A 22,772-nucleotide genomic window follows, 5' to 3' on the forward strand; every position below is an offset into this window, starting at 1 on the left:
ATCACATGGGATGTGAGAGCCACTGAAACATAGTTTCATAGCACCTACATTTAAATACACATACACATTTAAATAGTTATGTGTAGTGGGGGTGTACCATGTGCAGTCATTGAAAATAAGTTATTTTTATGTTCTTCACAGAAAATGAGCCAAGGCCAATGAGTTTGAGTCAGAAGAAATAATAAAAAGCAACATTTTTCTTTTAGCAAACATTGAAAATGGGTCCCACAGACCCAAACACCATACAAGGGTTAAAGATGCAGTTGCACATGCGGGTGAGTCCGTGGGACTCCAAACAATGAGAAAGCAAAGTCACAGTCTACTTAACACAAACTTTAAAGATTAACTAACATAATAACTAAAACCCCTCAAGACTCGTTTAACAGGAACTTGCGTCCCTTACAGAAGATCATTTCCAGTAAGCCGATTCATTGTCCCTCCAACAGAAACATGCGACTTTTGCCACGTTACAGTACTCATCACTTATTTTGTTATGAAACAAAGCAGGAATTCATTCAGTTGGAAACACAAGGGGTTGGGTAATGCCGCATAACTGGCAGCCCCACAGTCACGTTGGCGTGCAAAAATTTACATTGACATTTACTGTAAGCTTGAGTGCTACCATGGAAACAAAATAGACTTGACATAAATCTTGAGATAACTCTTGTTATGATTTGATACTATAAATAAAATTGAATTTAATTGAATTATAGTATAGCACATTTCAGGTACCCCACCGCTCATATTATCCATAAACTAGCAGTTAGATGCATTTATGGCCTGTACAAGTTACAAGATACAAACAGAAAGACATACAAGTATCAAGAGTGCAAATACAAACAGAATAGGCATCATGTTGTGACACATGTTGGAATCCACTGCACGTCAGATAAATGGGAGTTGCAGTAGAAAAACGCTGCCTGTGGAAACCCAGCGGAGACGACTGATCTGCCAAACTCCGTAGACCTGTTGGTCGTCCTAGTTCTCCTCCCGGTGTCTGAACGCAGTGATACAAACTCATTCAATGGAGGAGCGGCCAAGTCATTGATTACTTTATAGACTAGATTAACATCAGCAAGGAAAACAAAACTGTCAAAGATCGTTCTTGATGTGGATGGCCCTTTACTTTTCTTTTCCTTTTTTATTTATTTATATATATATTTATAATGTTCTCTTATTGATTACAATCCAACAGCTTTACCTCGACAAGCTTCCACATTTAAATGCTGCTCATTTATTAATGCATCAGTTATAATAATCCAGTGTTTCTCAACGGGTGCATTACGGCGCGCGTTCAGAAGATGATGGGGCGTTGGAAGCAATATTTTGGAAAAGGGGTGAGGCCGTTAGGGCGGTTTGTTTGAAAGCTAGTTTAAACCAAAGATTCACAATAACAATACATGTTTACACTTAAAAACTACTAAAGAATAAGTAGTCTGCAACATTAAAAGCTGCCAGTTTACAGCACTGCGACTGGACCAGACGGGTATCTTCTCTGTGCTTCTGTCAGCTTTGTTTGGTGCAGCTCCGTGCTGCCTTCATGGAAACGGGCCGTCAGAGTATCGTCTTAAATGAGCTCTGTAGCTACTACGTGAAGCTGCGTTCAGATAAAGAAAAACAAAGCAATCGCTGCGACGTCCTGTTGTATTCTTTAACCCCCAATGTAGCACACCACATTAACAGTTTTTCGTCAGATGGTTTATTAAACACAACGTTTCCTACTGTACCTGAATGCAGCTTCATTTCACGGAGAAAGAGAGAAAGAAAGAAGCGTTGCAGAGATATCGACTGTGCTTTGTTGTTTGGCAAACAGTCAGCTGTTCCATAAACTCGCGGGCAGTTCAGGGCTTATATTTGGTGTTTTAAAACTTTCTTATGGAAGCGATAGAGGAAGTGATGTCACTGTTTACTGTACGGGACTCTCACACCTCCACAAAACACGCGCGATGTGGGGGTGCGTTTTCTCCAAACGTTTTTTTCTGCTATTTACTCCCAAGACAGGCGATAGCAAACATAGCTAGACTCTTCTAAGCATTAAAAAACGCCTCTCACTAACTTTCAAAGGTTGTAAACTTATTTCCATTCGGCAGTAGGTGTCGTTCTTCAAGTCGTTTGTCATCACCAAAATACGTGTGTGTGTGTGTGTGTGTGTGTGTGTGTGTGTGTGCGTGTGTGCGTGTGTGTGTGTGTGTGTGTGTGTGTGTGTGTGTGTGATCCTTCTGCTTTTACCCCTTGATAAGTGCCAGCTTGTTTTCCGTTGGCACAATTCGATTTTAGATTTGAATGAAAAATAGATTTGAATGTTAAATTGCTAGCTGTTTCTGATTGGCTACTGTTAGTGTTTGTAATAATAATAACAATAATAATAATAAGCATAATACATTTTATTTAAAGCTAATTTCATGACACCCAAGGTCATTTCAAATTATAGTCCTCTTCTAAAGGTGCTGACGTTCACACCATGCAGCAGGTCTTTTGATAATACCTATTTATAGTTTGAATGTTACATATCTAGTCGTTCTGATTGGCTGCTGTTATTTAATTTGAATGTCAAATGGTTGCATTTGACATTTAAAAAACCTGTAAATATATATAATTTCTATTCATGTGTTGATTGTCATTCAATGATTTGATTTTTTTATTATTTTTGATAACAATAGTAACAACAATAATAGGCCTATATTAGGGCGTAATCATTAATATTCGGGGCATTTAGCCTACATAATATTTGATGGGGGGCGTTAGGGACCTGGATAATGGATAGGGGGGCGCTGGCACAAAAAAGGTTGAGAACCACTGTAATAATCCAAAGGTATAATAAAGAATTAGAAATGCCCACAGGGTTAATTTTTGTGCATGATGCATACTTGTTCCTGTTATGTGGTGTTGGTAATTTCCTTTAATTCTTCCTTGAAGCTAAATATTTGACTGATATTCGCACAATTACAGATGTTGCTCTTTTTAGGTCTAAACTCAAAACCTACCTGTTTAGAATGGCTTTTAATACGCAGTAGTGGTGTGACAATTTCCTCTTTCTGTTTCTATGTAACCTTTTTATGATTTTACTGTTTTCTACATTTCATTCTTCTAATTGCAACATATGTTGTCTATTCTTAGCTCAAGATGTGAAGCACTTTGGATACCTGTTGGTTGTTTTAAAGCGCTATACAAATAAATTTTGATTGATTGATTGATTGAAATATTTGACTGACATATCCTCGGGCACACCCAGTGAGAGTTGCCTATAAAGACCCAAGAGCTGAACACCTGCTGCATCCAGCATCAGAGTCCAGCTAACACAGGTAAACTCCACAGATCTCCTTCTTATTCCTCCTTTTGTTCTTACCTTATTGTATTTAGCACAAACTTATTCCTTAATCACCAAATTCTGTTCAGATTTTGACTTTAATTTCAGATTTGCAATTTAACTGAAGAGGACCACCATCATGACTCCAGTGATCTCCGTTGTCCTCCTCCTCTCGTTGATGGTCTATCCTCCGGTAAGTCTGACTCTTTCAACACTGAGATTGAAAATACTCTCCAAAAAGAAACTTATGTTATGGATTTGGGGCAATTTTGAGATAATTCAGTTGTTTTGTAAAGGATTTTATGAGCCTTTTAAGATGATAGAGAATTGCTGCAATTCATAAAAGAGGATCTAATCATTTCATTTACAGTATATACATAAAAAAAAAAAATCTGACTCCAGTTTTCACTTGATAGAAACCGATTATAAAACCGTAGAGAAAAATTATTTAAAAATGTGCAACATTGTGCCTTTGTGTTGCAGGGTGCAACAGGAGCTCCAACAAGTGAGTTGAATTTTTTTATTTTTCACATCTGATCATGTGAATAATTTACAAGTTAACCTGCTGCTCATTGTTTCTGGTGTCATCTGTTTTCTCTGTTTCCAGACAAGTCGATGGACGTCTCTCAAATCATTGAGAAAGCTAATGCTGGCGTCTCTAAAATCATCGAGAAAGCTAATATTGGCATAAGTAAGAGGATTTTTATAAAAAAGATCTGACTTTTTACGCTAGACACGTAGCCAACGGTTGTACCACACATCACGACATGGTGTCGTTGTGAAATGTAGCGTTAGTACTACGAGCAGTACTGCAAGATAATGATTGCATTTCCAAGCCAAACACACACACAAAACCGCCAAAATTCCTTGTGGAAAACAGACCAATCTGGCAACATTTCTACAGCCGGCCAATTCAAACAGACGCAGCGTTGTTTGCTGATTTCATTACCGGCCAAACTGGCTCGTTACTTTACAATGTAACCCGCCAAAGTTTATTTTTACCGGCATTTAAAGCCCTGGATTTGAATAATTTACAAGTTTAACTGCTGCTCATTGTTTCTGGTGTCATCTGTTTTCTCTGTTTCCAGACAAGTCGATGGACGTCTCTCAAATCATCGAGAAAGCTAATGCTGGCATAAGTAAGACAGACTTTTTTATAGAATCTAACTTTAAATACATAATGGCAACACACTGAGACTTGATGTAGAGCTAAGATAATGAATCTGTTAATCGAGAAACAGAAAATGAGTTGTCAACATGATATATTAATCGTTTCAGTCATTTACCAAAGATTCATTCCAAACATTTGCTGGCCTCAGATTGTCAAGTGTGAGGATTTGTGATTTTCCTTCCTTAGACAAATACCATAAATCAAGTATCTTTGGATTTTCGACTGGTGGTCAGACACAAAACTTGTAGTTTTTTTTACTATATTTTCTTACCTTTTATAGAAGAAATTAAGGAAAAATTGTTAGGGACCGTTTGGTATTTTTGGAATGGACCACCGGAGGAAAATAGGGGAGGGTCATGTGTTTTTATTCTTTGTTGATGGGAGGGTCATCAAATGTTTTTTAGTCTACAGGGAAGGGTCTCCCAACTTTTGTATTCATGAGAAGAGCAAAATTTCAAAGTGGCTTGTTGGGTGCATATTTATCCATGTAGCTCCATGTAGCAAGCAGATGGGTCCCTCCCTATTTAGTCAGTCAGACCTGTAGCTTAGAGACCGTGGGATTTCCCAAACTGAATAAATTCCGCTTGCACATATAAACACAAAACTGCTTTGCTAGCTCAATCGTGTTGTAACTGTTACTATTATTTGAAAAAATAATTGTATTCATTAGCATGATTGCCGTACTGTTTAGCTGAAAAACATCCAAAACACCGTACGTATGACCAGACGCAAGCTTTTATTTTGAAAAGCCGAAACTTGCGCTGCGGATAGCACCAGCCAGCAGCCGGGAAGGCACGAGACGGGAGGTATATCCTTTCGGTCCCGGTGATTATTTGTGAAATTGTGCAAACAACAGCCTTTTCAAGCGATTTGAGAAGGAAGCAGTGCATGCAAGCTCCCAAATTGACGCTCGTCTGAGAAATTGAGTTTTGGATGCACTTTTACCTATGCTAAAATATTCAATGACTGAGGAAGCCTAGTGACGAGTCCATAGTGTTGAATTACCCAGTGTGCTTTGCTGAATGGTCTCAATGTTTTATTGTTTTATTTCATGTGAATACTAGTTTACTAGATGAGTAACTTAGTATTAAGTAACGCAGGAGTGTGATGCGTCAGATGAGAATGCAGCCGTTTAGCTGTCTTTGTCATTGCTGTTAAAAAACAATGGAAATCTATACAGCTTTGCAAAACGCAAACCAGTACAATCAATTGTTGGGGAGGGTCATCCTTTTTCTCCCAATCATATTGGAGGGTCATCCAAAATGTATTGCTGATGAAGGGAGGGTCAAGTCTATTTTGACTCAAGGTTCCAGAACTTCTCCAGTGGCCCCTTAAATAAATAACGAACAGTCCCTTAGTTGCAGCCTAGCTCATTGGTCCATGCCCATCGCTCATGTAAAACTCTAGATTCCTGGTTTGAATATTCATTTAGGTGTCTGTTTATTTGATGTTCTGCAGAAACGCCCCTGATCCACGGCGACATTGTACCAAATTTAAAGAGGAATGCCGACCCCTGCGTGACCAAAGGCTGCATGTGGCCCAAAACTGGAAGTTACGTCTACATGCCCATCACCATCGGCCCCGAATACAGTAAGCTGCACTTACTTTGTTTTAGAGATACACAGTTACCAGCATAAAAATAGTGAAGAGGATGAAATATTTATAACTTTAGACACACATTTTACTAATTGCCCGTGTTACAACCAAGTTATATGTTTGCCAGCTAAGATAAGAGGATAAGAGGTGAGATTTTGAATCAATAAAGAAGGAAACGTATGAACAGCCTGTTCTTTGTCTCTGCAGCCACCGCAGAGAGCAACATCATCATTAATAGCCTGTTGACCTTCCATCAATACACCTGCATTCGCTTTGTCTGGCGTACTACGCAACAGGATTACCTCAGCTTCTTCTCTGGAACTGGGTAGGCATACATACACACACACACACACACACACACACACACACAAGTAAATATCTCTCTCACACTGCACCTCTCTCGCTGATTTAACTATGGATGCAGATTTAACTATGGATGCAGATTTGTGGTTCTGTGGGTCACACACCAACACCCACCCACCCACACACACACACACACACACACAGACACCATGAAAATGCATTTGTTACTTTCTACATGTGCTCCCATTTTCTGATTCCTACATGTTTGGCCATCAGCTACGGTGGCTGACAGGGGCAAGCGCACTGCAAAAAAAAAAATGCAAATAGACAAAACACAAGCAAATAAAAAAAAATCTTCATTAATTTGACAACACATGCGCAGCATTTAGCAAACATGCATACAATACATAGACATGCTGCAAATATAGAAACAATGCTAAATGAAAAGCACACAAACCCTGAAAAAGAATGCAACAAAAACACGCTGCATCCAGATTACACAACGGAAGTTCTCCAGACCTCTAGAGGGAGCGCTAAGTGGAACAGCTGGATTTTTGAACCCATGGAGCGAGAGAGAGCGAGAGAGAGCGAGAGCGCGAGAGAGAGAGAGAGAAAGAGAGCGAGAGCGAGCAAATGAGAGGTTTGTTTTGGAAATGGGAAGAAAAGTGTAGTACAGAGGTGACATATAAATGTGCATATTCATTTTTACGTTTGGCCCTAGTCTTTTACTGTATTATAAAAGAGCAACATAGCTACCATATTAGAGACTGACTTCTACAAGAGCTTGCTCGTTAGCCCATATATGTTACTGAAAAGTAGAACACTTCTAATTAAAAAATTAGGAAAACAAATGATCCAATCTCTCTTAACATAACCTCGCCTTCCGTTGTATAAACTGGATGCAGAATTTTTCATTTTGCATTTTGTTTCTGTATTTGCAGCGTGTTTATGTATTTGGTTGTGTTGTTTGAGGTTTGGGTGTGTATTTGAAGCATGTTTGCTTAATGCTGCGCATGTGTTGTCAAATTAATGAAGAGGTTTTCTTAATTTGCTTGTGCTTGCTGTATATTTGCATGTGTTTTCTTAAGTTGCAGGGTGTTTGCCCCTTTCGGCCACCGTAATCATCTTGCATTCGGTCAGTGTTTAAAATATGACTCTGATCCTTTATTTAAATAAAAGTACCAGTACAAAAATGTAAAAATACTCTATTACAAGTAAAGGTGCTGCATTCAAACCATATCCTATGTCCCTAAGTAAAAGTATTATCAGAAAAATGCAAAACATTAAAAGTAAAAGTGCTCTGCAGTAAAATACCCCGAGGCTAATGTAAAAGAAGAAAAAACTGTTTTCATTATTTGGACATTGCTCCAATCTTGGAATTTTTGTGAAAAAACACATAATTTGACCTTTTTTGGCCTCATATAGTTCTTTACATGAGTCCATCTGAGAAATTAGAAGGGGAAATGTCCCTTTGGTGAACGAAATTAGAAACATGGATGATGCCTTTGACCACTGGCCTACAGGACCCCCGATCAATTTCGATAGTTCACTTCAAGATTCCCCAACACAACACAAGAGGGATGAAGAATGCATCAACAACACCTATATTTATTTACTGTGATATCACTCTGTGTGTGTGTGTGTCTCAGGTGTTGGTCCTACGTGGGCCGTCAGGGAGGCAGACAGCAGGTCTCCCTGTTGAAAAACGGTTGTTTGTACACAGCCACGGTGCAGCACGAGGTTCTCCACGCTCTCGGCTTCCATCATGAGCATGTCCGCTCCGACAGAGACACTTACGTCTCCATCCTCACGGCGAACATTCAGCCAGGTATACCCTCTTGATCAATGAGTCGCACATAAGGAAAGTAACTACTGTCTACAGCCATGCTAGGAGCTCTGTGAGGCTGTTAAAGGGGTGATAAAATGATTATATAGGGTATTTCACTCTGTTCCTTAAGGTCTCCTAATGGGGTATGTAACAGTTGGGCTGAAAATGGCCTGGTTGATATTTTATTGGCCCTTATGCATCCCTGTGTTTTGGCCCTATTTGTAACAAGAGCTTTTCTTCCAAATATGGTATGCTCATGAATATTTAGATGAGCTGCGCGCTGACTGGTTGAGCGAATCCCCATACACACACATTAGAGATGCGCACTGATTGGTTGAGCAACTCCCCACACACACACACATACATTAGAGATGAAACATAATCTCATATTCCAGACACTGCAATGTTTCATTACCAAATTCACTTCTGAGACTTTTTTATGCGAGAAATCAACTATATAAAGCTGAAATATGGGCCGTTTTACGAAAATTGATGGCTAATTGCAAATTTGGTAAGACATGCCGGACTTTAGGAGCTCCACACAGTCTGACGAGAAAGCGGCAGCCTGCTGGGCTCCATACCCACGGCAAAGTCACCCTTTGTGGATTACTGCACTACCGGGGCTCCGCGGCCGGCTGCCAGCATAACTATAATATATTTACAGTTTGAATTAAGTCACAGCACTTCTATAACAGACACCCCAAGTTCTTACAAAGCTTACAAAAGTTAACAGTCCGATTTTAATTTAAGGCATTGTTTTTCTTATATAACATCTACCCCAAGGTCTTATAAAGCTAACTGTTGTGTCCGATTTCAAATTAAGACATTTTTGTGAACGTTGGGGGTCTTGTTAGGAGGAGCAGCTAGCTTGCTATGTGTCCCATTCAATACAATATGAAACGATTGCGGCTAGCTAGCTACACTTTCGGCATAACTATAGTATACTTACAGTTTGAATTTCATCACGGCATGTATATTACAGGTTCCCCGAGGTCTTACAAAGCTTAGCTAACACTTGTCGGATTTCGGATTTCATTTTTGTGAATTTCAGAGTTCTCCTTAGGAGAAAGCTAACTAGCTCTCATTGATGGACTCCAGCTCACCGCGGGCTCTATCAATGAGACTCGCGGACAAGAGGCGTTTATTTCCCCGATTTTTTGTTTAAATAACTCAACACACATATCCATTATAAGATTAACTGGAACCTGCGGTAAGAGATTGCGGGCGTAACAAGCTCGCTGACCGTGTTCTCAGTCACACACCGGCCATTTAGCAGGAAGAGGGGAGGGAGAACAGCGAGCTGCAGACCCTGGAGCTCTGTCAGGGCAGCGGTGTTTGGTAGTCCAGTCACCCAGAAAGGGTGAGTTTGCACGGGTATTGAGCACCGCGGGCTACCAGTCGTGACGGAGCTCAATCGAGCTCACAGCAGGCCGGGGTCTGTGAAGAAGGACAGGCAGGGCGGCCATGTAGCAACCCAGGCACCACCAGCCGCTGAACTCCGACACACAGTCGGACAAAAATTGCAATTAGCCATCCATTTTCGTAAAACGGCCCATACTTGAGCTTTACATAGTTGATTTCTCGCATAAAAAAGTTTCAGAAGTGAATTTTGTAATGGAATAGTAGAGATCTGCGCGACCTAGATTCAGAAGACTACCTGATCTCAGGTCAGTTGTGTAGCCTATGTAAATGTTGGGGCGTGACCGTTCTCTTAATATATCCATGGGCGTGACAAAGGTACATGTCCTGAGATGCTGACGTCAACTTGAGATTTTCGTAGTCAAGGGGTGTCAATGAGATTTTGAGCTTCTATGTATGTCCTATTTACCCACCGAAATGTCGTTATTCAACTATGACGAGGTAAAATCGGTTTTGCATTCTATCACCCCTTTAAGCAAAGCATTTGCTTTGACCTAAATGCTAACATTCTTGCAATTGCGATCCTAATTAGCTGATGTTTAGCAGATATAATGTCTAATATGTTCACCATGTCAGTTTAGTGTGTTAACATGCTAATAGTCTGGATCAAGGGAAGTACGTTTTCAGGATGTCCCTCCCCTTCCGCTCTCTGTGTGTTGCCGTTCTGAAACTCTGCTCGTTTGGGAAACAACAACAAATCTCCAGCTAGATAGCTATCCACTTCAAACGGCAAGTGTTGAAGAACATTTGGATTGTGTAACAAGGCAGGCCAGCATGGTTCTTTCGGGGAACGATGGTAAAGATTTACAAATAATATTACGCATTTCCTCTCTAACAGGGGCATTTTGGGACCGATTGGTGGGATTGCTGTGGAGAGGTTTCTGCAGTCAGACAGCGCCATCAAAACATCTTTTGTTTCATGCATGACCCCACGTGACCAAAGTGGTTTAAATAAACCAACTCAGCAGAGAGATCTACAGACTGCTCTCTAGTAGAGTTTAGATTGTCTGCCCGAGCCCGAACTTGACTTGGTCTGGCCGATACCCTTGATCAAGCATTTGTATTTTTTTAATCATTACTTTATTAGCCTAATTGGGTGGGGAGAAAGCTATGCCTCTCCAGCTTCTCCCGTAGTTCTGGGTATATGTCCTGCACTGACTTGAGTGTGAGGTAAACTGTGCTAAATCGTGTCTCCCCCATCTGCAGCACTGTCTTCGATAACTGCGCAACCAGGCCAGATTGTTTCAGATATCTCACGAGACCTTTGCAGCAGATATGGTCTCTCCTATATCCGGCGCGTTGTCAGCAAGTGCGTTTGCATGCAGACCGTGGCGAAGGACAGTAGGCTATTAATTAGGTGATCGGTACAAGAAAGTCTCCTATATGGTTCCAGGGCTTTGATTATGTTGCTGCCTTGATCTGTTACCCACACTATTCGGCCGAGGGAGCTAGGGTTGAGTTTTTTTTTTACGTTTCTTCTTTCGGATCCATTTGCGATCCATTCCATTTTGAATAAACAAACAACGCATTTTACATGCTTCATCCTTGTTGCATTATTCATTATGAAAATTCTAAACAGATTTCTGTAGTTCAAACAACTCGGAATTGTAGTTGAGAATGTCAGTTATAACGGCCCACGTATAAAAAAAATTGTCTGGTTTAAATCAGGCTCGGGCTCATAATTACAGTTAATGTTTCGGGCCGGGCTGGGCTCAGACACAAGATGCACAGGCTTGGGTAGGGTTGGGCTTGATTTGTTGGTCCTAATCTAAGCTTTACTCTCTAACTAGCAGGGGCACATGCTTCAATATTTTGGTCTGTTCTCTCCTCCTGTGCAGGATTTGAATCAAACTTCGTGAAGGTGGCAACTAACAACTTGGCTACTCCCTACGACTTCAACTCTGTCATGCAGTATGGCAAGTGAGTGTTTTCAAATGTATTGTCACTGTGGTGGAAGAACTCAGATCTTTTACTTAAAGGGCAACTATTATAGGATAAAACTTGCATTTTGTGTTTGTATTAGAACATGTTTACATGCTTTAATGATAAAAAACACTCATACTTGCCCTGGCTGTCACACTTGTATTCACCCTCTGTAGGAGTGCCAGTTTCTTTAATCCCTTCTCCCAAAAAAGCCCAGTCTGCTCTGATTGGCCAGCGTGTTTCCTGGAATCTCCGGTGTGCTCCAGTTTTGTTTCACTAGCTAGTTGAAGCCAGAGCTGGAGATACTGCAACAGAGTATATAGCAGGACTTTGTACTGTGAAAAATCCCCAATAAAGTAACTTAATTTAGCAAATACTAGTATTAGGTTAAAAAGTACAATATTTGCCTCTAAAATAGAGTAGAAGTATAAAGTTACATTAAATGGAAGTACTCAAGTAAAGTACCTCAACATTTCACTTAAATACAGTACTTGAGTAAATGTACTTTGTTACATTCCACCACTGTGTATAGTGTATTTATATCATATATTAGTTTGCTCTCTTGTAAGTCATATTATTTTCAAAGGAAAGAAAATTCAAAAGAGCTAACAAACTACGCAATGCAACTTTAATTCAGAGCCAGTGTGTGTGTGTGTGTGTGTGTGTGTGTGTGTGTGTGTGTGTCTATATACTAAACATGTTGTGTTCTGTGATCCTCAAGATACTCCTTCTCCAAAAACGGCTTGCCAACCATCACCGCTAAGGCGAATCCTAAGCTTGTGTTTGGAACCGCCGTACAGATAAGTGCCAACGACATTGCCCGCGTCAACAAGCTTTACAAATGCTGTAAGTAGAAAATGAAAAATATTCTTTCAAATAAAAAAAATAAAACACTTTTCACACATTTCACTACTCATCAGGTTATCATGTAGGCTAATCAGTCCTTCCAGAAAAACACAGTTTTTTTGTGATTGTTGCGGGCAAAAAGTCCTTGATTATGCAACACGTTTTCTTAAAAAATGCAATGGAATATGTGGGATATTTATGCACTTTTTTGCGGTGAAATTGTGGGAACTTGCTAAAAATGCAGGAACTTGCAAAAATTATAGTTTACAGATATTCAGTCATTGCAATAAGTAAACAAATAAGATACAAAAATATATACAAATAATATAATATTAAAGTAAAAATAAAAGTAATAGTCTAAACAGAGAGAAATAAAAGATACAAAAGAGACAGACAAAATCGTTAATAATATAGACAGCAGGAGCACTTAAACAAAGACATTTGAGTAGACATCAGATATTGAGGCTACTGAGAGACTGACCACCTACGAGCTTTGGACAGGGGAGGGGCTCCCAGTTTACTGCACAGTAATTGTAGAGTGATACGTGCTTTCACGGGTCTCCAAACACCTCAAAAGTCTCCAATAACACCAGAAAAAGTCGCTAGTCACTTTTGACAAAAAAAGTCAAGTTTGGATGGGATTTCCTCGAACATTTTGCATTGAAGCATGATGTATTTCTGAGCTAAGGTCTAAGTACAGGATGTCTGCCAACTAGTGGAGGGGAGTATGAATGACATAACACTCTATTCAGAGAAAACAGCTGTTTGATTCAGTACCGCGTCCTGTCGCAATTTTGCGACTTTGGCGCTTAAAGGGTTAAGATAGCTTTCTAATCAGAATCTCTTTTTTTTTCCAGAAAATCTTCCAGAAGTTGTTTCAGCTCATTAGAACTGATGGAAGAAAACGTTGGGGATAAATGCATTTTTCCTGACTTTTGTTACTTTTTACTCATTTGTGATTTGATTTAAATCATTTTCTCACTTCTTTACTGGTTTTAAAATATAAACTTTATTATTTAGCCTAGTTATTGTTTTTGATCTGCAGATGATTGAATAAACTTACAAAAAGACAAGTGTTGCCTAAAAGTGTTTATTTAAACAATCAAATGAATTGCCATGACATGTTTTAGTTGTACAAAGAAGCAGGTGCATATTACCACATAGTATCCATCTTATATCAGTGGTTTTTTTTATTTTATTTTGTTTATGTAGAGTACAGTATGTAGTGAGAATGACTTTACTGTTTCTAAATACACCACCCCTCCTCCCCGGCTTATTGGCCAGAGAGACCGAGAGAGAGAGACAGACAGACAGAGAGAGAGTGGAACAGTGGTGAAGTGAGCTAGAGAGTGAATAAAGAGAAAGCAGCGTCCAAAAGCGATTGTCAAACTTTGTGGAAAGCATAATATATTATACCTTTAAGTCTCAAAAACACAACATACGATAACCAGCCAAAACGAAACAGAGACACCAATAAAGTGTAAAACAGCATTCTAAAACAATACTAAGGCAGTTAATCCGCCTAATGGGCAAATGTTCACTATCAGTTTAAGACCGAGACCAAGACTTTGAAGGGTTGAGACCGAGACAAAACCAAAACTTTCAGGGGTTTAAACCGAAACAAGACCAAGACTTTGAGGGACAGAGACCAAAACAAGACCAAAATATTGAGGAGTTGAGAGAGAGAGTCAAGACCAAGACCTTGAGGGGTTGACACTGAGTGAAGACCAAGACTTTGAGGGGTTGAGACCGAGACAAAACCAAGACTTTCAGGGGTTTAAATGTATTTCTTAATAAAGGCAGACATTTGTTTAATAAAAATTTACCACCAAAAGGAGGCAGCAGTACTCCTCCAACATTTCAACAGGGATGTACAGTTTGGATCATATTCTCCTCAGCTGTCAGTGTGATTTAACATCAGTTCTCTGTTTTACTGATGGATACTACTGTATGGTTACATGACTATCTACGGACATGAAAGTCCCAGAATAAATGTCATCACAGGTTAAAGCCACCTTTATTTATATTTTACACAACGTCCCAACTTCATTGGAATTGGGGTTTGTAAGATTCAGCCAATACAGAAGTTAGAACTGAAGATTAAAGAGTTCATAAGAAGGTATTATTCTTTTGTCCAGTAAAAACTTCCTAAAAGAATTTGACAATTCAAAATGACTGACCTTGCCGGTTGCTGGCCCATTAACCATGGGCGGAGCGAGGGGGGGAGGGGCTTCTGGGGTTCCAACCCCAAATGTTTTCTCAAAAGCAACAAATCTTTTAGGGCTTTAAATTACCTTCAACGTTGTGTCATTTCCCTTCAATCGGTTTCCCCTCAAGCTGTTTACGCAACTTTCCTACCCTACGTACATTATTAAATAGTAACGTACATTTTTGCCTCTTTTTAGGGGGCAAGAGTGAACATTTGCTATCTTCAACATTTGTTGTGTTGATAGTTTCAGAATGATGAAGACAGCTGGAGAACAATAGATACCAAACAGGATGGCAGCTCTACAGGATGATTCTTTCCCTTGGCAACTATCATGTTTTTCCCAAATGATGTACAGATGTGTAGGCCCTCTGTTATCAAATGACTTGAAAACTAGTGCACATAGCTGCCGTAGATGGAGCATGCCACCGGATCACCTCTAGATTTTGGGCAGAGCCCCGAATGTTTACAACATCTGACTCCGCCCCTGCCATTAACAACTGACCACTGACTCAATGACCCTCAGGTAACACAACCCGCTAGAGGTTACATTTCTGGAGCTCCCCACTAGTCAGTCAGAACTGAAGAAGTCTCTCAGATGAGAGGTGAAACGGCCTCAAGAAATTCAAGCAAGTCCAGTTGCCTTTTCTTATCACAGAGAACTATGGGATGATAAACAGGTTGCTTTATACTCATGAGGTATTGCTGAAAATGACCGACTATGCAGTAAGCCTATATACAGCGTGCTTAGATTTATATTAACAGTGATGAGATTGATATGACAGCGGCCATGACTGACCGCTGTAGCCATAAAATATAACCACAAAACCAACACCAGTTAGTTTCCATCCAGAGGAGTAGAGGGGAAACAGCTCTGAGCTGTGTTTTCAAGGTGTAGTGCAGGGAAATAAGATCCGTCGTGAGCACGTTGTATTTTATTTTGAAAATTAACCAGATATTTATTTTGTTTCTGTGCTCGACTTTCTGTCCCGCACTATCTGCCATGTGCTGAATTGCTGCGGAGCTCTCCGTCGTCCGTCAAAAATAGAAGCTCTGCGTATCTGCTCCGGAGGGCTGCGGACTGACGAAACTGGGACGGAGTAGGGACACAGATGTTCCGCAGTCTGTGGAAATACACACATTGACTTTAATGGAAACCTAATGACTCCGTCGACGTTCCGGAGATGTTCCGCAGACGTTCCGCATCCAGTGGAAATTGCCGGTTAGGCAAGGAGCTCCTGAGCAAGGGCCGAGTGGATATTTCACGGTGAGCTAACCGTAGAACCGCCTGTTTCACCTCCCAACTAGAAGCTCTCTTCCACTCTCCATTAACACACATTAGAGAGTAGCACAAATCATAAAGTTTGTCCTCAAAATACTCCGCTGGGTCCGTCATGGTCGGATTATTCTGTCACGAATACTGCAAGGTTTGGACCCAAATGCAGAGAGCAGGCAAGAGTAAGTTGAGTGGAGGATTTATTAAACAAAACAAAAACAAAGTCCATACCAACAGAAGGAGTCCTGAGTAGCAGGCAAACCAAGGTCCAGAATGAAGACAAAAGATACCGGGAATCCAAACCAGAACAAAGTGACAAAAGGGTAGAGTTCACAAAAGCACACGCCACAGTAACAGATGACTCAGCAACAGAAAATAATAATCCGACAAAACACCAAGGAAACACAGAAACTAAATACACAGGACAACGAGGACTAACAAGGGACAGGTGGCCACAAGGCTGCAGGGCTGGACTGGGACAAAAAATCGGCCCTGGCATTTTTGGGCCAGGCGGCCCACACCCACCGTGATTGGTCAGACAAATTCCCTGCAGACAGTCCTCTTAAAATATGCGTGCGTTCCATTAAATGAGTTGCCTAGTGTTCAGCGTTCATGTGATCATTTTGGATCCTTCAAGAGGGGACTCAAGACTAATCTGTTGATCTTACACTTAAATAATTCATTCATTCTTAGAGTTATGATTTGTATATTTATGGTATTTTTATAAGTTTTTATTATTGATATTTGATATTGTATTGTCATTATTTTTATTATTACTATTTTGCTTAATATTGGCTTAGCAACTTTAAAAACAGTTTACTGTTAATTTTAACTATTGTAAGATTCATATTTTGTCGCTTTGGACACAAGTGTCTGCTAAATACAATAACCATAACTATAACCCTTCCTAAAAGCTACAATAAAGCTGAGAGTAGTATATGCCCTGGAAAAGAGCACCAATACAAGAGAAGCTAATTAAGCTATTCTAGGAACACTGATGCTTTTATCAACACTGATTTTATAGATCCACAGACTCTTCAGCTACCCAACAGGCCAACCGCTAGCATTTTCAATGTAAGCTTAAGCTGTTACCTGACAGCCACTAACTTTAATGTTACAGCCAAACTGCTTGTTGTCGTTATGACGTGACACACTCGCGCGTGAGCGCGCACGAACACACACACACACACACACACACACACACACACACACACACACACACACACACACAGCCTCCCTCCCTTCCTGAGAGTCTGTGTTAATTTGCCTACTCCTTACCACATCGTCATCTACTCTCTCTTCCATCTTTTCCTCACTCGCCTCCTCCTCGCCTTCTTCCCTGACATCGTTGTTTCTGCTTCTATAGCCAGCCACCTCTCCTCCTCTACTTCAGGTAATGCTGATGTTGAAGCAGCAACTACAGCCCCAAACATGTCCGAAAGTTTTGAGGAATCCGCCTGTAGATTCTTAATCTTTTTCTCCTCTAATTTCTCTGCACCTCCCTTGCACTTGGTGGTCGTTTGTCCATTATAACGTGAATGCTAAATTTCCAGCATAACTATTACAGCTCGCGTCTCAGGGCCGGGAGGCGTGGCCATAGTGGGATTCTTAAATTTGCGGGGTTCCTGGATTTCATTGGGTCAGGCCAGTGCCAATAAAGAAAATTAACCAATGGGCCGCTGTGAGTTCTTTATGGGCCGGCCCGGCCAAAAAATAAAAAAGGCCTATTTATATCGGCGATTCGGCCCAAAAGTCCGTCGGCCCACCGGGAAAATGCCCGGTATGCCAGATGGCCAGTCCAGCCCTGCAAAGCTGGGAAACAAGTGAAACACATAAGGGCAATCACAAGGGAGGGAAAACACAGGAAGTAAAATAAGACAAGACAAGACAGAAACCCAGACCGTCAAAATAACAGGAAACAGAACATACAGAACGTACAACCCTGACAGTTTTTAATAGACAGTAACTTTGCTTTCTCATTGTTTAGAGTCCCACGGACCCAACTGCGTGTGCAACTGCATCTTTAAAAATGATTTTATTTTCCTGTTAAATGTTGTTGTTTTTTATGACAAAACACAAAATGTAGAAAAGTATTGAATAGCTTTCCTTTTGCCACAAACTTAACATTAGATAGAAATGGCAAGCGGGGGGGGGGGGGGGCCGGGGGGGGGGGGGGGGGGGGGGGGGGGGGGGGGGGGGGGGGGGGGGGGGGGGGGGGGGGGGGGGGGGGGGGGGGGGGGGGGGGGGGGGGGGGGGGGGGGGGGGGGGGGGGGGGGCCCGGGGGGGGGGGGGGGGGGGGGGGGAGAGGGGGGGGGGGGGGGGGAGGGGGGGGGGGGGGGGGGGGGGGGGGGGTTTTGTGGGGGGTGGGGGAGAGGGTTTGTGGGGCGCGGGGGGGGGGGGAGTTGTTCTTTGCCCCGTTGCGGCGCCAAGGAGCCAGTGTTTTTTTTTTTTTTTTTTTGTTTGTTTGCGCCCGGGCCCCGGGGGCGCGCGGCGGGCGTGGTGGGGCGGGGCGGGGGCGGCGGGCGGCCCCGGGGAGGACCAGGGGTGTGTTGTGTGTTTCCCCCCCCCCCCCGGCGCCCCGGGCCCCCCCGGGCCGGCGGGGGGGGTTTTTGTTTCTGGTGCGAGGGCGGGTGGGTCCGCCCCCCCCCCCCCCCCCCCCCCCCCCCCAAAGGCGCGGGGGGGGGGGGGGGGGGGGGGGGACAAATATTGACCATAAAGCATGGGAATTAGCAAAAGATGAAACGGAAAAAGTAAATATTTCATGTTTTATATGTGATACACACATGAACACATATACTGTATATATCTTTCATTTGCCAAAAAAAGATTAACAGATAAATCTACAAAACCTCCAATAACATTCATTTAAAAATAGACTTATTTGTGATTTAGGAGGTCTAATGCTGCATAAATGTTTTCGGTTTGAGCCGTTTGTTTGGGGTCTCCTCTCCAACCAAATAGTAGTGTGAAAGAGATTTAAGTAATAAGTAAATAAGTAAACTTTAAGAAATTCTTTAGAAATTTTTGAAAATATGCTCACCTGCTCTCCTGCTGACACTATCTGAAAATCTTGGTTCCACTGTCATGTCTGTTCTCTATGGTATCGAGACTGTCTCTCCACAGAGTTACATATTTCATATGTCGGGGGACCGACCCACTGGCGCAATTGAAGTGGATATCACTTCAAGACCCACCACTATGTGGCCCAAGCCTGGTCATTAAAGTGATAGGACTCCCTAAATTTTCCAGGGGAAGTGAATCTTTGATTCCAACTCCAACAACGCTGGTTTTTAAGATCAATGTGGCACAGAAGGACCTGTGTCCAAAAATGGCTCGCTAGTGCCCCCTACAAAATAAAAAAATTTGAGCCTTAGACTAACGAAACGTGGTACACATACAGTATGTAGCATGTCAAGACGTACAAAATAGCTTGATGGAGCCATACCCTTAACGCAACAGGAAGTCCGCCATTTGGAATTATCCTAGAGATTTCATCCCATCGACTTCAAATTTGGTCTGTGCCATTTAAGACAAGAAAAGAAAGAAGATGAAAAGTTATTAAAAGAAAAACTTTTCGTTATAGGGCATGGCCGCGGCAGGGTGGCCATTTTGTGCATGGTTTCGTCATTGAAACAGGAAGTGGGTGTAACTTGAGTGTACATTGTCCAATAGAGCTCCGGGCGTCACGTGACTTGACTGTTTGCGCCGCCATCGCACTTTAATTCAAAAGACATCTTTTTTATAGGCAGCTATAAAGCAAAACTTGATCGATCAAACATTAGTGATCCATATAATGCTCCCGGAGTTATTTTTACGACCTTTACAAGTAAAACGGAAAGCTTCCCTGACCTTCAGCATCCAGATATTTACAACTATCTAATCAACGATCCTCAGTTAATCGCTGAATTTCTATAGTTAATCGCATTTAATCGCATGTTTTATCACATTATTAAAATTCTGTTATTTTGCATTTCAGAACTGTTTTTAAGTACATATTAACAATGGAATGTGTATCTTGATTGGGAATCAAATGAGTGCAAAGAAAGTTACTTTATGAACTTGACTTTAAGATTTGTATTTGTTTATTATTTATTTACTGTAAACAAAAGAAGAAAAAAGAAAAAAAGAAGGCTAAACAACAGTCAGCAACTTGTTTATTGTTAAGGTCATAGTCAAAATTAAAGATTTAATAATAATGTAATAACTGTCATGATGTCATCATGGCAGCCTGTGCTGCTTCTTGTTCTGTGTGTGTTTTTTTTGGTTTTTCACTCATGTTCTCCCTCCTGTGCTGATTGCTGTGGGTATGGCTTAGCTGGCAGGTGGCTCCAGGTGAAGCTCATTCCCTAATCAACCTCCTGCAGTATTTAAGGCTGGCTCTGTGATCCACTTGTCGCCAGATCGTACAGTCTATTAGCGTGGTATAGTGGCAATCCTAGTTTCCTGTGTTCCTGGTTTTCTTGCTTGTGCAGCTAAAACAGATTTTCTGTGTTTGTCTCATGTTGCAGCCTGCCTTGCTCGTTTGTGTGTCTGCCTGCCTGCTTGCTCCTCACACTGCTCCTCTCTCTCAGTAAGGATTGGACTCAATTGTTTGTTGGACTCTGGAGGAGGCCTACCACATGGTCACACCCACCACGTCACAGGGCACGCTCTGGAGAGCACACAGCACCCACCATTCACCACTGGATTCCCTCGACACAACTTCCCTTTTTTTGCCACCAGTACATTTATTGTATTTATTTCACGCATTAAATCATTTACTTTTACTTTTTGTGTTGGTCATCTGCTTTTGGGTCCCACCTTCGTTCCATAACTATAACTTATTTGACCAGTAAATTGCTGTTGAACAACAAAAACAACCACGTGATGGGAAAAGGGTATTTTACAATTACTGTGAATGCACCACGAGGTTACCTGTTTTAAGTGAATGCACCATCTGTGTTGTTTAATTCCGACAACAGCAGCTGCTGCGCTGCAGTCACACAGTTAGGTCCCGGTGTTGGAATCCTCTACAGGGAAATACAGTCACACTTTACACTGTTTAACGTTAGCTGTCAGCATTTTAACCGTGTTTAATCCAGCTGCTAGCTAAAGGTAGGCTAACGTTACCTGCTGTCAGGTGTAGTGTAAAATCAGGCAGCGAAATGAGGCACCGAAATTTTCGTTCTTATCCGGTCTCATTACTACCGTTTAGGTCGGCACGTTTCGGTACCCAACCCTACTTACCAGAGTCAATATAGTGTAACAATAATAATATATAATGTATAATAATGTAATAATTTTGTGTTAAGAGGAAGTATGGCAGCTTGATGATAAGTAAAGGTGCGGCAAAGGGTCAAAATAGTAGCCTGTTAGGCACGACGTGAAGCCAAGTGAAGTGAAAATAAATTAATAAATGCCGGTATGCAATTAAAAAAAATTTACGCGATATGCTTGGCCCTTAATCGCAATGCTGACAACCTTAGTTAGGAGCCCACTGTAATTGCACAGCTGGACTGGGTGAGTGCTGCTCCCATATTTCAGCTGTATTGTTCAGGGTATGGCAGCATAACCAGGAAAGAGAAGAAGAGATAGCTGTAACATCAAAGAAGTGCAAGTGGGCCACACCAAGTGAGGAATCGTTGAAAATAGTATAATATCAGCAAGGGAAGGACATTATTTTTAATAACACACAATGAGGCAAAAAAAGGAGAGATCATCCAAAGGCCACTCTGCCATACCACCAGCTTTCTCACCTCTGACCCATACAGAGCAGGCCCAACTTTACAACAACCTCTCCAAAAGCGGACGAGCCCCCATTCATGTTACTCCCCAGTCTAGGGGTGCATAGGACGCAACATGGAAAGGCCCCATCTTCCCCGTCTCCCAAGTAGCCACAAACAAGTGGCTACTTACTTAAATGACAATAAACTTTTTTATTTTACAAAGAAAAATGATATTTACACAAAACATAAATATGACGAGACATCAGGGTGAGCCACCAACATAACAAACAAAACAATTCTAACTGGGAGATAAGAAACTAACCTAACAAACCAAAAGGGCAAAACAAATGACAAAAGACTTACCTCCCTAACTAACAAAAACAGGATAAAAAAAAATCAACACACCTGGAGGTCCACCCTTATTTAACAAACGAAAAACAATATCTATTCTAAACCAAAGTTAAAGTGTGGCCGGTTGGGAGATTAGGAGGACGAGGAATGCCTGCTGCCCCCAGACGGCCGCCATCTTGGCTCCTTATAACTGGGTGGCTTCCCCAGCTGCAGCCAATCACAGGGTCAGGCCTGAACCTCTCCACCAATCCTCAGACAGCTATGGCACACCTCTATTTGCATAAACAATTGGAACAAAAGAACAAAGAACAGGGAACACACAGCAGAACACACACACACACAAAATATGACTACAGTCATAACAGGGATATGAGAGGGACAGATCATAAAGCCAGCAGTTCTCTCTGTTGTAACAGACTCCGCAGCATCATATGTGCCAAAAGCTGTCCTGCTAGATCTACCAGAACCCCTCACAAATCTTTATGACAAGCAGACAAGGGAGGAAAATCTAGCAGTTACAAGACCGAGCAGAAGCATTGTTTGAACACATATCTGTGACAGAAGAACAGGTACATCATTTTATATGATTATTGTTTAGAATAAATGAAGCCAAGAGCTTAGAGATAATAGTCAAATATAAACGGAAACTTGTACGTATGTGTATGTTGTCCGACTAAATTTATACATATACATACATATTACACACTTAATAATGTAATTATGAAACCATTTCTTTTATCTTTTATCTAGGCCACCAGGAAATTGTGCCGGCTTTGAAGCAAATTAAACATAGTGTCCAAACAAGGAAATTCCAACTCCCAGACCATCAAGTGATGCCCTC

The 22,772-nt window shown here is 41.4% G+C and overlaps 1 protein-coding gene across 2 annotated transcripts in view; it reads left to right on the forward strand.

Moving 5' to 3' along the window:
- Nucleotides 1–3,282: 3,282 nt before the first annotated feature.
- The window catches only part of LOC120556435 (high choriolytic enzyme 2-like), a 32,033-nt gene continuing 12,543 nt past the window's right edge, over nt 3,283–22,772 (forward strand). The window contains exons 1-11 of one of the 2 annotated variants that reach the window (XM_039796047.1): nt 3,283–3,302; nt 3,397–3,500; nt 3,791–3,812; nt 3,915–3,998; nt 4,396–4,446; nt 5,937–6,068; nt 6,282–6,399; nt 8,027–8,205; nt 11,463–11,544; nt 12,269–12,393; nt 13,251–13,315. In XM_039796047.1, coding sequence (XP_039651981.1) covers nt 3,447–3,500; nt 3,791–3,812; nt 3,915–3,998; nt 4,396–4,446; nt 5,937–6,068; nt 6,282–6,399; nt 8,027–8,205; nt 11,463–11,544; nt 12,269–12,393; nt 13,251–13,252 — 849 coding nt within the window. In that variant the 5' untranslated portion in view covers nt 3,283–3,302; nt 3,397–3,446 and the 3' untranslated portion in view covers nt 13,253–13,315. Of the gene's footprint in view, nt 3,303–3,396; nt 3,501–3,790; nt 3,813–3,914; nt 3,999–4,395; nt 4,447–5,936; nt 6,069–6,281; nt 6,400–8,026; nt 8,206–11,462; nt 11,545–12,268; nt 12,394–13,250; nt 13,316–22,772 lie in introns of those variants that run through there. The other variant, XM_039796050.1, reaches the window with a different exon arrangement.

Source organism: Perca fluviatilis, chromosome 3 (genome assembly GCF_010015445.1).
Source record: "Perca fluviatilis chromosome 3, GENO_Pfluv_1.0, whole genome shotgun sequence".
Lineage (NCBI taxonomy): Eukaryota > Metazoa > Chordata > Actinopteri > Perciformes > Percidae > Perca > Perca fluviatilis.